The sequence below is a fragment of the Malurus melanocephalus genome, unplaced genomic scaffold (assembly GCF_030028575.1).
Source record: "Malurus melanocephalus ecotype Western Australia unplaced genomic scaffold, MMel_1.1 scaffold_34, whole genome shotgun sequence".
In the NCBI taxonomy this organism is placed as follows: Eukaryota; Metazoa; Chordata; class Aves; order Passeriformes; family Maluridae; genus Malurus; species Malurus melanocephalus.
The window spans coordinates 3,167,604-3,182,083 of NW_026623266.1; the positions used below are offsets into that span (position 1 = coordinate 3,167,604).

Consider the following 14,480-nt stretch of genomic DNA (forward strand, 5'->3'; position numbering starts at 1 on the left):
GGCATTTGCATTTGCAGGCTCTAAGTATCTTGCTTATTGCCTGTATTATCCAGATTATAACAAATACTCTGGTGTTGGAATTTGGRTTACAGCTTAACCTGTTCCTGGCTTCTATCTGCTTATCACTGAGAGACTTTCATTTGGAATGTTCTTACTGAGCAAAATTTACATTTTGAAAATTTACATTTTACTCTAAACAGTGAGTTATTATTCCACRAAAGAAAACAAATTAATCAAATTGGAAACTAAAAAATTCTCAAAYCCAAAATTGAAACTAAAGCAAAGGAGTGGCAGATTTTTGCTGGAAATCCATAGGAAAATTCGATGCAAATGTGCTACCAAGGTGCTGACCACAGCAGGATATAGATACTGTGCTGTGCCTTTTCAGAGTAACAGTAACACAGATGCAGGAGAATAACCAGATTACAGCTGGGCTGGGTTGAAATCTAGTCCTGTGGGTCCAGCAGTTTAGAAGGTTTCAGGTGTCRCTGGCAATAAAAATTGTGCAAACCAAAAACATCAACTTTTTCTCTACATGCACATGGTGTGTGTGCTTACATGCGTGTATATGCATATATATAGTGTCTATATAAAGAAGTGAACATTTTAAAAAGCTATATATATATATGTGTAGCATCTTATACATATAAATATATGGTCCATCATTCTAATTCCATGCACAACTGCACTATAACCATTGTGGTTTATAAGATCGCACTTCATATATGCATGACTCACTGGCTTCATTCATGTTTCCATATGTATGTAGAAACATAGCAAAGCAGACATTCCTAGAGACATTGCAGGACAACCTCATTGAGATGGACATTCTCACCTCCTCCCGACATGACGGTGCTTACAATGATGGGTATGTGACACTTACGTGGTCTTCCTTTCACTGTACAGTCATTATGATCCTTGCATGAAAGCATTTGGTCATATCAGTGATGTTTAAGGGCAACACCATTGCTGACCTCTTCCAGTATGGCTTAAATAAATTTCTTTCTGAGGCTTGGAGCATTGTATCCAGTACATATTAATAGAACTCATTAATATGCTAATGAGCCACTGCATGCCATTTGCTTTTTATCCCCTTGTTGTTTTGAAAGTAATTTCATTAGTAAGAAGTACCTACAGCAATTTTGAGTCCCATATTAACTAAAATTAATTTTCATTAAGGTCTGAAACTTATATTGTGCTGATAGCCTGATACTTCATTGTTAACTGATGTCTTCCACATACCTTATCTGACAAATGTCTGCTAGTCGTGTATGTAAGCCAAGCSTTGGAGATTTACTTAACCACCCATTCTGGCATCTTTATGCAAATTTTGATCACCTAACTTTTAAGGTTATAATTGGCTTTGAACTTGATACTTAGTGCCAAAACTGTTGAATCTAGTGTTGGCAGCTCCTAATTTGGTAGCCATCAGTCGCACAAGAGCTTATTGGTGTACTTGAACACTTCAGGTACCTCTTTGCTCAGAACAGATATATTTCTGTCTAAATTAGTGCTTTTCAAAACATGGGATAGTATCTGACTTAATTTAAAAAATACTTTCTTAACATGGARCATTAGTAGAAATAAAAGCTCTTTCTCTAATGTTCAGCAGTCATGCTTAGAGCACCCAGTAAAACCATGAATGTAGTACTACAAACACCCATTTTGGATAATTATGTGTTACATTTTACKGCATGAATTAGTTGTTTTTCTGCATTGTGATGTTTCTGCATGTGACATTTCCATCTGTGACTGCACAAGTAACTTCATGGGATAAATAAAGTCACGTSTTCATCTGGTATTAGCCACTGGCTTGACTGACTCCCATGAATCCATGCTGATTGCATTTACTTTGGCTGCAAATCCRACCCCATAAACCATGGCAGAACGTGCAAAGGGCACAGGGGCTGTTTCTCAGTCCTCACAAGCTGCATTTTTGTTTTACATCAGCATGGTGATAGTTTAGTCCAATCCATTTCCCAGGTTTCATTCCCAGAATCTGAATGCCTTGTACATAATGATGTCCCACCAAAACTAGGTTTTTCACTTAGGTTTCCTGTGAACAGAAGTCCCATTGGGACAWTTCATTTCAGGAACTCATGGACTTCAGTGTTTTCTTTTTGTGCTGACTTCCATGAGTCTCACCTGAGGTGCTCATAGGCTGGCTCTCAGGCTGTGTTTGTCATAATGGGCAAAATATGGTGCCTCCCAATGTGTCACTGGACAGGAAATGCTGTTGCATTTGACAGTAATTCACACTTTTTTAAAGGTAGGCTTCAATCCAAGGTGCTCTGGATACTTTCTGGAAGCAGGTGCCTCCCCCCACTGATGATACGTYGGACTTGGATGCTTTTAGCCGCGCCATTGTCTGACACTTAAATTTGCTGTGTGGGGACAGTGTGAATATTCCCCTCTGTGACAATTTGGGTGCTATGGAATGGCTTAAGCTCTTTTTCACCATCTCCATTCACCGATGCCACACAAAAAACGCTCTCATGCAGTGATCAATAAATTGATTAACGCCCTCCCTTCTTTAATCTGACCTCCACTCCTCTTCAGCCTCCATAGGCCATTTCTGTGGGAATGCGAGCAGGCTCCCAGTTCWGCCCGTGCCACCAGTCTGTCGTAGCTGTGCTTGGGGTATTCATCTCACTCTAAYGCCAGCTCTTCCACAGAGAGACTCGTGCCCTTGAAGAGTGCTCTGTGGCATTGTTGGCACTGTGATTTTTTGTTCRGTTTTGTTTTTTTTTTTACTCTGTGTGATTTGCCTTTGATTTTTATTCTTCTCTTTTGTGCATGCCGTCCATGTCCGTAGCCAGCATTGTGTGGAGGTGCTTTTCTCGTCCTGGCAGCAGTCGCCATTCTCCCACCCCGTGTCTCCCTCAGCATCAATTTGTGTGAGGAGTCACTTGCTGTTGGTYTTTCTTCCCTCAGGCACTTCCTGTTCAAACCTGGAGGCACTTCTCCCCTTTTTTGTACAACGTCGCCGGGATATCCCCTGACGTCCAGCACTGTGTACTCACCTCCCCCTAGGCCCCTTCCCAGAAGTACCTTTTCTAGGCCTGCCTTTAACCTGAAGAAACCCTATAAGTACTGTAACTGGAAATGTGCTGCTCTGAGTGCCATTGTCATCTCAGTCACGCTGGTGATCCTGCTGGCCTATTTCATAGGTAAGCTTGTTGCTGTTTGTTTTTCTTCTTTTTATTTCATTTCTCTACAAACCCTCCCTTAGTGCTAATCTTTAGGCAACAGAGGGTCAAGACTGTGGTACAAAGTGATGGGGAAATAAAGCATCTGTTGACTTGTTTGTTATGGTTGGGAGCTTAACACCTGTCATAAAGCCATAAGGGCTTARTAAAACATGAGTCATATGAGGGAATTGTACTCCCTTCAATGTCACGGGCTGTTTACATTCTGCAGAGGAAAGTGTACCTGGAGTGAGACAAAGCCACTAGGTTTCTCTAAGCATCCYATTAAAACACGTGATGAAGTTCATGTCCCAGTCACACCCAGGTCCATCAGAGTTGGCTATAATGGACCGGGGTCTGGGTCAGCATTAGAATCAAGATCCTGATATACAAAAATGTGGTTTCATTCTGTTGTTTGGTGACACACCCATTTCAGTGGCATTTGACCAATTACCTTGAAGTTCACAGGGTGACCAGGAAGATGGAGAATGACTAGGTTTGGATTATTATTCAGCAGGGCATTTTTAGAGTAGGGAGTGCTGATGAAATTTGCTTCTTGGGTGGAAAAGCAGTGAAATTTTCTTGGACTGTGCATGATCTGAATTTCTTTGGTTTATGCGGCTTGTCAGTGTTCATTGCAAAAAACAATCTTAGTGTATGCTGCAAAAGTAATTGAACTGCTAGAAGTGAAAATCGTATTTTTAAGCCTGTGAAGTTGGAATGTTACCATTACTTTTTCTTCAGTTCTGTTTGATATGTGTGTTATAAATGTCTTTAAAAAGTCCATTGCTAGACTTCAATGTTAACTGTCAGTGGTGCAAACTCCAGTTGTCAGACACTTTTAGATGTCATCATGGGTAAAAAAGCCCATTTCTCATGGCACAAATGAATCTTTTTGATTTTGCTGTGACTTCCTGTACACTAATGATCTATAAAAGGTTGTGGTTAGAATTACAAATCTTAGTCTGGATTGAAAGGTTTTTCTTTCATTTCACATAAATATAATTAGCACTGCCACAAAGGATTGCTTTTACTGTGCTCCTTTTATATACACTTCTTTAATGACTGATACTTTTCCACTTCTGCCTTGCATCATACTCTGGTCACTTTTATGTCTCCTGTAAGAGGAACAGGAGTGATTAATTAACCGACGTTAAATCAGCAGCAGTTTGATGAAATATGCAGTCAGTTTTCATCATTTGCTATGTGTGCATTTGGACTCGCCTTTCTCATTTGTCTGGTATTCTCCTTATACCCTGAACATGGTTCCTTTGGACATGATCTCAGTGTGTCAGAGGAGAGTCATTTCAGCTCAGCACAGCAGTGCCTGTTCATTCTGGAGGAGGAGGTGTGTGCTAGTTGATAGATGGAGAGGAGTTTGGTTTGCCACTTGGTATTCTCAGCTCAGAGCCCAGTCTCAGAGTTCACAAAAGATCACAAACGTGCTTAAAACCACAGTTAATGCTGTTAAAAGGAAGGTCCATTGAGTGCCCTCCCATCCTTTTTATTCACTCCATTCAGGTGAATTCACTGGCATTTGCCAGACGTCACGGATGGCTGGCAAGGTGCCAGAAATGCTGAGCAGGTTGAACCACTGTAATTATGGGTCATAATTACTAATTTCTAAAGGAACTATCAGTTATTAAAAATCAAATCCAATGGTTCAGTTCAGCATAAACATATTTAGCAAAGATTGTCTCTACCAGACCCAGTGTACTAATCAACKAGCAAAAAGGCAGATATTTAATTAGATTTTGATGAAAAATTGTGTTTAATTTCAAGTATAATCAATTATTAATTACTGTAATGAGTTGCTCTGGCGGGGCTTGCTAATTAACTCATTTAAAAATTATGAATAACCTTTTCATTTGTAATTATTTTTTACATYCTGTCAAGTTGTGGATGAGAATTGTATCACCTAACCCAAAAGAAAAGAAATTAATCAGGGAGTCAAAATGTTTGCACTTTCACTAAGTTAAACTGAGACATTTTGCATTTTGATATAAACTATGCAGTTCTTAACAGGAACTTGTTTATTACTCTGATTAACCTGGTCTGTTTGCAAACAAATTACTGTTTTTCTTCCAATTTTGGTGTGGTTCCCCCCCCCCCAATATTTGCATCGTTGCATTTTCTTACAGATACCTTTTCTCATGTAAGTAGTACCTTGCTCTTTTCGGTTCCTTGGGGACAAGCTGAGTGGTAAGGTGTAACTTAGTCATGAGTGTGAGGTCTAATCTGTATAACATGTATAACAGATCATGAGTGTTGGGAGCTTGACTGCTTTCCATTTGCTCGTGTTAGTTAAAACAACCACAGAAGTTATCTTTTTAATGACCGTTTTAATCCTCAAGAGTAAATTGAGTTCATTGGAAAGGCTCCCATTTAAGTGAATGGACTTTGGGTTGGATCCCATGGCAGTACTTTGGCATTTAATCTGGTTTTTGTACACTCATTGGTTAATGGAAATACTTCAGAGTGGTGTCTAGGCCTTCCGGACGATCCTCACAGCATCAGGCACGTCACAGTCCTCTGTTTAAATATTCAAAACTGCCCATTGCTGGCCTTACCTGCCTGTAGATGTGGAGCTAAGGACATCCAGACGAGACTSTGCTCCAGACAATACTTTTCTTGTGACAGATGCTCAGACACTGTGATGGGCACCCATATGACGCAGGCAGAGATGCATGGAAACAACAAGGCATTGGTCATTTCTGAAACTCTTTGYTGAAGCCAGTTCATTTTTGAAATTCATTTGGAGAACTACTAAATCTTTTTTTTGAGGCTAAAAGGCAGAGTTTCTGTTATTTTATGTAAATCTTTATGTCATTTAGCTGTCTGAGGTTCATTTATCTTGTTAGGCTGTTTCAAAAAAGAGAGGAGACATAAATAGATGTCCATGGCACCTGAATGGTTGCTATCATATGTCAACACTGTGATCAAGCTGAAGGTTTTACAGGGCTGAGTCATTGGTCTGGAGAGATAATGACAAACAAAATACAACCGAGTGTATTAAACATCAGTAGCTGGTTTTTATTTGAATTAACCAGCTTTTGATTGACTTGTTGCCTCCTTTTCCAATATTCAGACACACTAAGGCAGTGGTGACAATGCCTGTCCATGTTTTGCACACACACAGCTTACRCAAATCCCATGAGCTCCACAGAAGCTTGTCTCCTGGGATGAGAGCACCAAGGAGAAAATCTGGGCTGCTACATTAAAATGATGGAACCACTTGTACCTGCAAAGGCCATTGTGAGCAGTTCAGAACTGCCCTGCAAGTTTACTATTCCAGGAGTTCATGAAGAGACATGACTTTAAAATTAAATTCCCTATTTTAAGAATTCCATTCAATAGACACCTAAATGAGAAACATTTTTATGGTTTTTGCTAGGATTTGATGTGGTCTGTATACATTGAGTTCTGCCTAGGCAGAACTAGCAAGATTCATTTCTAGCAAGATTCTTATGACAGAGGTAATCCCACGAGGTGTGTTGCTCTGTAAAGAGCCTCTGACATTGCTGTACTGCTTGGGAGGAAGTTTAGAAACAGAAAAGACCTGTTTCGTTGTCCAGATCTCCATGCCCAGCAGCTGTTTGGCCAGATCTGTGGAACAGTTTCTAARTTAGTTAGTGATGGAGAATAGTTTCTGCCTGTTTAAGCAGAAGGTATTATCCTCTGCTTGATGTCGATTCCAGACTAGATGGAAGTACGATTTGATGTTGTTAGGCACTTGCAATTTTCCTATACTTAAGCATGTGCTGTGGTTGCATTTCATGAACAGCAAGAAAGATGGGCATTTGATTTAGATTAGTTTAGGGCTGGAAAACATTATGAAGCCAAAACAGTCATTCCTTTTTATTGGAGTCAGAGCTCTCTACTTTTCAGCTTTGTGTTCATTTGARCTCTGTACAGATGCAGCTTCACTTAAGGAACAGTGTTGCTTGCTGCAGGCAAAATGCTTTGACAGTAAAAGTGTGCTAGGAGTATGATGTGTTTATAAAGTGCCTTTCTTTTTATTGTCTAAGAATCACCCTGAAAGCTAGCTTTAGCTCAGTTTGTCCATGATTCTTTGATACTATGGAGCAAACCCAATTTAATGCAGCTCTCCAAAGCTCTTAGAAATCTAATTAGTTAGCRATGGATGTATAGTATACCAATTACCATGGTATTTACATGGTAAGAGATCAACAGGAAAAGTTGCTAATGCTTAATTATTAAATTTTATCCATGGCTATTAATCCTACATTTATATCTTGATATTTAGGTTTTTATTCATGTTAAAATATAAAACCATTTATTATCCTTCCAACGGGCTTCTTTCACTTTCTGCTTTAGTATTTCTTTTCTGATCCCAGATTAAGTTATATTTTGCTACTGCTGACATTCGTTCTTTTGATTTACGAGGATTGTAAAGCAAAATCTTCAAATGTTTTCTATTTCCATCTTGTCTTTGATAAAAGGCAGAAATGAGAGCTAAACAATCTGTTCTAGCAAAGCCTTTATGTTATGAAGTCAATCTGCTACCTAAAGCAGAGCTTTGAGGTCTTTTCTTGTTTCTTTCACATCTTCACAAAACCATTGTGGTCTGTTCACTCAGTAACTATGGGTGTTTGCTCAGTAACTGCAAACTCATTTACTTAATTTCACCCTTAATCAATAAAAATGTCAGATCCAGTCTAAAAGATGCTTTAGCGTTATATTTTGTGCATTATAAATGCTTGTGAAACAGCATTTCAGGACGCTGGTTGCAAGGGACCATCATCATGATCCTGCACTACCATTTTTATCATTTATAGTAGAACTTGGATATTTGGGGTTTTGGTTTTTTATTAAAGCTGGCTCTTACTGTACCAAACGAAGACAAGCACTAATGGGGCTAGAGGTTAGTGCCACGCCCTCACTATGCAGGGCAGTTTAAATGACATCTAGCTCTTCCTTTCAAACCCCTGACATTTAGGAAATACGGGCCTTACTCTTTTCATGCATGTGCTCCTCTTAAACTGCAGCAACTCCATTTCCTTCAGCACTGGTTCAAACGCAGTCAGAGTCAGTGGCACTGGGCCCAGTGTCTGCAACAGGAGCTGGACTAACCCTGGAAAAATCTGCACGTATTTTTATGAATTGTTCATTCTGGATATTGATCTAAGGACAAAATATAAATCATGACAGATGTTAACCCTTCGGTCCAGTTTTGAATGATCTTCTTTTGTGGTTGAGCCCTGAATTTTGCCCCCATCATTTTTCTCATGGAGGCTAAGGCATGAAAATAGTTTCAACTTCATGGAGAGATGCCATCAACTTGAGCTTCTGTCTGACTACTCAAAAGTGCATGGAGTTGCAGAAATCTTGTTGTGTTTTTTGTTCAGTAGCAGAGAGATGGGTAGATCACAAGATTCTGTGTTCACCTTAGTCACACTTCACTATGTTAGAGAACCAGTGAGGGCAGTTGCTGTGTGTAAAGTTTACAAGAGGTGGTGAGTAGCAGTGAGCTCAGGAAATCTCCTCCAGGAATCTGGCAAAAGAAACTTTCCCTGGCCAGATCCACAATGAAATAGTGACTCAAATGTTTCAGCCCCACCTCTTTCCTAACAGTGCCCCACCTCCCTCTCCACATGCACGCACACATGGAGACTAATTATCAGAGAARGGAGAAAGACATAAAATTAAATCAATGCCTTAAACTGAAGAGAGTAGGTTTAGGTAGATGCTGGGAAGAAATTCTTCATTGTCAGAGTGGTGAGGCACCGGYACATGTTGCCAGAGAAGGTGTGTCTGCCCCATCCCTRGAAGTTTGAGGCCAGGTTTGAATTTTGAGTGTATGTTTGGATAACAGCTACTCTAACTCTATAATTTAGAGCAAAGGAAGTACAAGTGATTTGTCCACCACTTTAAAATAAAGGTGATAAAGGTACAAGATGCCWCTTGAAAGTTATTCTTGTGAAGATCAGTTCATTCAGGTGGGTGTTAAAAAACTTACCATGGAAACTCCATTAAAGAACATTCACTGTTTCAATCTAAATAAGMTCTGTAACCTGACATAAAAAGTGTTAGAGAAATACACCATGATGGGTATTCTTTTGAAAGAATCACAGAATCACTTAGGTTGGRAAAGACCTCTTAAGATGATTATGTCCAGCCTTTGATGGAACATGACAATGTCAAATAAACGATAGCATGARGTGCCACATCAAGTTGTTTCTTGAGCACCTCTAGGCATGGTGACTCCACCATCTCCCTGGGCAGTCCATTCCAATGCTTAATAACCCTTTCCATGAAGGAATTCTTCCTGTTGACTAACCTGAACCTCTCCTGGCACAGCTTGAGACWGTGTCCTCTTGCCCTGTCACTTGTTGCCTGGGYAAACAGGCCGACCCCCACCTGCCTACAGCCTCCTTTCAGATGATTGTAAAGAGTAGTAAGATCCCCATGTGAGTCTCCTCTTATCCAGGCTGAACACCCCCATCTCCCTCAGTCACTCCTCACAGGACTTGTATTCCAGATCCTTCATCAGCTTTCTTTCCGTTTCTGGACTCAAAGGAGAGACACTGCTGCAAGAAAATATTACTGGAAAAGTAGAGCAGAAGATATTACAAACCTGATAATTTTACCAGACTTGACCACTCTGTGGAAACTGGGAAGTACTAAAATGTAGGTATAMTATGTGATGACAATATGTTCTGAACTTGGTGGCAAAATTTCTGCTTTGCAAAGTGGTTTGTACTTCTTCAAAGTCTACAGAGATAAATATCCTGGTGTGTACATCATTTCTCAGCCAATTCAGTGTTTAATGGAGGCAGGAAGAAGCCTGAGGATTCCTATAATTTTCATTTAGAGCTCTTTCCTCAGTTTTCAATGTTAAAATCCACAAACATTGTTATATCGTATAGGCTGACCTCTTTGGACATTAAAGCCAAACAAACTCCAGCTATTTATTCTGCCTTTTTTAAATAGGTAAGTCACATATCCTTCAGTTGATCTTTTCCCAACACCTCTTTAGGTGTTTCTGGGCTATAAAAATTACATCAGGATATTGTTATACAGCATCTTCTTGTGCTTACTCCTTTAGTTATTTGCACTGTCTGCTTTCCAGTTGCCAGTGTCCCATTTCATGGACACAATTTTCAATCCATTATCCAAAGTGTATAGGCTAGCCATTGACACCTTTTGTTTGAATCATTTAAAATTAGTTACTGCCCTGCTCTTACCATTTTTCTGTTCTGTTCTTATCATTGTATTTCTTACTTGAAGTGTTTGAGTCATCTGCAAGTTTAGCGATCCGTGATTTTATATTTGCTTACATAACACCGATGTAAATGTTGAATAATTTCAGGCCAGCTATCAGTTGTTGAACTTCACAAGAAATTGTAACATATGATGGTTGTTCACCAGCAATGATAATTTTAACATCTTTCAGTTAGTTTTTAAATATACGTATCCACGGCTTTTTACCATTGGAAAGTGCTTGTTTCTTTAATCATACAAAATTAAAACAAATGTATTACTAACCTGTRATCTTGTCAAAGAATAATTGTTCAGTCTTAAGGTCTGTTTGCAGAAAAGCARTATGGTTGGCCAGAGATACCATACACTGACTTTCTTTTTTCTTCATCAGTTCAATTCGGTGTTACATTTTCCATTATTTTGTCTGTAATATATGTCAGACTACCCAAACCAAGTGACTTGCATCCTGTCCTTTTCCCTTCTTAAATATTTGTAGAGAATTAACCCTGTTCTAATCTCTTGGTAGCTGGTTCAGTATTAATTAGGATGTCAGATTCTTCTTTCTTCTTTAGTGGGTACAAGTTAAATGAGCCTGCAGATTTTAAAATGTTTGTCCTTGAATAGATGTAGTTCAGTATAATTCCTGGTTATTAATGGATTGGAAAAAAAACTTGTTTCCTGTGAAATATTTGCATTATTGTGGTTATTTTCAAAAACTAGAACAAAAATTCTTACTGAACACTTTAGTCTTAACTGCAGCATTATTAACAATTTCCCCATCTCCATCAATATTGCTGCTCATTTTGCTAGCTTTCAGTACACTTAAAAAATGTTCCATTGTTTTCTGGTTTTTTTCAAGCCATGTATTTTTTTCTGCATGTCCTCAGCTTCTTTTCGCCTCTCTCCAAGGCTTTAGATTTATATAGATTACTCTCTGTTTCCCTATTGTTCTGGGCTTTTATATATTGCTTTTTTTTTATTTCTGCTTATTGTTTGATTTTAACACTGATTGAAGAGGTTCTTTTGTCAAAGTCTGATCCTCTTTCATCATTGTGGGATCATGGGAAGAATGACTTCCATTCAGAAGTAGACCACCAATATAACTGATTATTTAACAAGTCAAAAGCAGGTTGTGGCTGTGTATCCAGAGGGCTACATCTGATCTGGGGGTCTGCATCAGTGTGCCATGAAACCACACATCAGTTGGCCCTTTAGATGCCTGATCCTTCTGTAAAATTAAGAATCTTTAATACAAGGAGAGATTAATGTAATTCCATCTGTTTTTATTAAATGGTGAGATACGGGCTCTCAGCCCATCAGTGCTTTTAGTGAGGTTTTATAGTTGCTGTAAGCCTCCAGGAAAGAAAATAACAGCAGACTGACTCCAGAAGTGCTGGCCTTGTCTTTATGACAGTGGCACAGATGTGCTGCTATAATCTTTATTTCACGACTTAGATTGACCTTTGCACACAGACGCTGAAAAATAATCTGTTTTACAGATCTTTATATATCTCATGGAAGGAGTTCTCCTCGAGTCCATGTTTTTATTTCATACTAATTAGTGTGAAATAACATAATTTAATTGCAGTTAAGTGGAGACAGAAAGAATTGTTTCCTGTAATGGGCTTTTTTCCAATGTTTTAAAATACCATACATTTTTGTGGGTARGTAGTTGTAGAATAATCTCAATTAGGGATGTCACTGACAGTGAAAAATGCTCCTCAGTGTAGTTTAGTGTTTCTCTCCCATCCTTTTCTAGCACAAATTAGAAGATGGCTTCAAAGCYTCTTTTGCAGCCAGGTCATACATTTCTATTGAATGTGTGCAGCGATGCATTCCCTGAGGTTTTTACCTGTAGTTAAAGTTGAGCTGTGTAGCAGATAGTCATCTTTATAGGGTGAAGTGTTGCTGTTAAGTATACTGCCCAGGTGGCATCCTAGATGACCTGTAAAATAATGAACAAAAAGTCCAATCCACTCTTTCCCTATTTGTCAAGATTTCAAACCACTGTTTGTGCTGAAACTTAAAAGCTCCAAAAGGCCACTTACATACTTCTCTTTGAGATAGCAGGATCTGGTGCTGTATAGATAGGGGTTGTTGAATCTTTGTGTTTCAATGCAGACCTATAAACTTTCSCATCATCATCAGCTTTTTCTATCTTCCTCTCTATTTGATTTAATCATTCCTTAACGTACAAGCCTGTCCCTATTGCATTTAGAAGCTTTTGCCTGGAAAGATGTTGAGAACAGTGTATGTTGGCTGTTTTTGAATATGGTAGCACATGACACAGCAGCAGCATCACACCTTGCTTGCCTAGTACAACTGCAGCATCACTTCAGTGTCCAGAGAGACTCTTCGAAAAGCAAAGCAGAACCAGGCAGTTTGCAGAGATGATGGCTATGCTTACCCTAAGTATTTAAAAAGAAAATCTAATTGGACTATCAGTGAGGGGGAATCTCTTAATTATGGCAGAAATTATAATGAAATTAAGCATCAAAAGTTTCCTGAGGCTTTCAGTAAAAAAAGAAAAATAAAATCCTTCAATCTAAGCGTAATGATATTGCAAACAGCATTAATCCTGGTGGCTAGTAACAAAATATTTATTTTAAATAGCTTCCTCAGTCTGACTGCATCATGGGCTACTTCACATAGTGGAAAGTGTACGTGGGACCATTCTGRGCACCCATGTGGTCCAGAATGAATACATGTCTCTACTGTTAATCTCTTATGGCTATTCTCCCAAACTATCTATTGAGAATGATCTCTGGTCCTTGCTGGTTGAACAGCACACAGGAATTCAGCAGGTGCTGGCTGACCAGAACCAAAATCACGGTAGAGTTCCTTTTAGCAAATAAATGTTACAGACTATCAAATTACACTGCTTGGTAATGTTTAATTCACTCCTATCACCTTCGTCTTGGCGGATGAAGGGGCAAGGAGTGTGTTGTGTCCTGAGCCAGCGCTTTGATATATTTGTATTTAATGATCAAACAAAATCATCATGGCCTAAGTTACCACAAGGGAATACGTTTAGGCTTCGCACTACAAGGAAGACATTSAGGTGYTGGAGGGTCTCCAGAGAATAACAACTYGGGAATGGTAAAGTCTGATGAAGAGCAGCTGAGGCAGTTGGGGGTGTTTAGCCTGGGGAAAAGCAGGCTCAGGGGGGACCCTGTTTCTCTCCACAACTCCCTGAAAGGAAGGTGTAGCCATGTCAGGGTCAGTCTCTCGTGTCCCGGGCAGCCAGTGACAGGATAAGGAGAAATGTCCTTAAGTTGCACCAGGGGAGGTATAGATTGACTATTAGAAAAGGTTTCTTCATTGAAAAGGTTGTCAGGCATTGGAAGAGGCTGTCCATGGTGAAATCACCTTGCTTGGAGGTGTTCAAAAGGCATGTGGATGTGCAGATGGACATGTGGTTTAGTGGCGAATATCTCAGTGCTCRGTTAGTGGTTGGATTTGAAGATCTTAGAGGTCTTTTCCAACTTTAATGATTCTGTGATTCTATGCCCTGAATAGACTTGTGACAGTACCAGTCTGGATCCTGTCTGCTAACGTGGTCACTCATTTAGGCCAAATTCTGCTAGTGGAACTACTGTTGTTTGCTTTTCATATTGCAGAAGTGCTGCGGTAATGGAGAATTGTCACACCTCTTTTTTTTTATTAGGGATAACAGGCACTGGTGCATACTTTATCACATCCCTGATCCACCCAGAGCTGGCTACCACAAAACTAGAAAATCTGAGTTCACACATGCTCAGTAGGGACCTAGTTAGAGTGCAGTAGCAAAATTGTCTATGCCTAGTGTATTCCTTCCCTTTCCAACCCCCTCCTACTGCTACCCACCAGACTGCACATATGGCATCCCTAGAAAGCAATTGAACATTCTACAATGCTGGAGCTGCCAGGGTTGAGTGGCAATTTCTGTGCAATTGTTCTGCTCAGCATTGGGCCAGTGGAAAAAAATAGCCTGTGATGAGGGAATTAAAGGCTATTACAGAGTACATATGCATACAGGGGCTGATGTAAAATCACACAAGGAATCTTAATTCTGTTCTTTGCTCAGTT

General features: G+C 39.5%; 1 protein-coding gene across 3 annotated transcripts in view; it reads left to right on the forward strand.

Annotated features, from left to right (window-relative positions):
* Positions 1 to 14,480, forward strand: part of TENM4 (teneurin transmembrane protein 4) — a 585,345-nt gene that overhangs the window by 380,752 nt on the left and 190,113 nt on the right. For all 3 annotated transcript variants that reach the window (XM_057364068.1, XM_057364069.1, XM_057364070.1), the window contains 2 exons: positions 770 to 868; positions 2,935 to 3,170. In XM_057364068.1, coding sequence (XP_057220051.1) covers positions 770 to 868; positions 2,935 to 3,170 — 335 coding nt within the window. The remainder of the gene's footprint in view (positions 1 to 769; positions 869 to 2,934; positions 3,171 to 14,480) is intronic.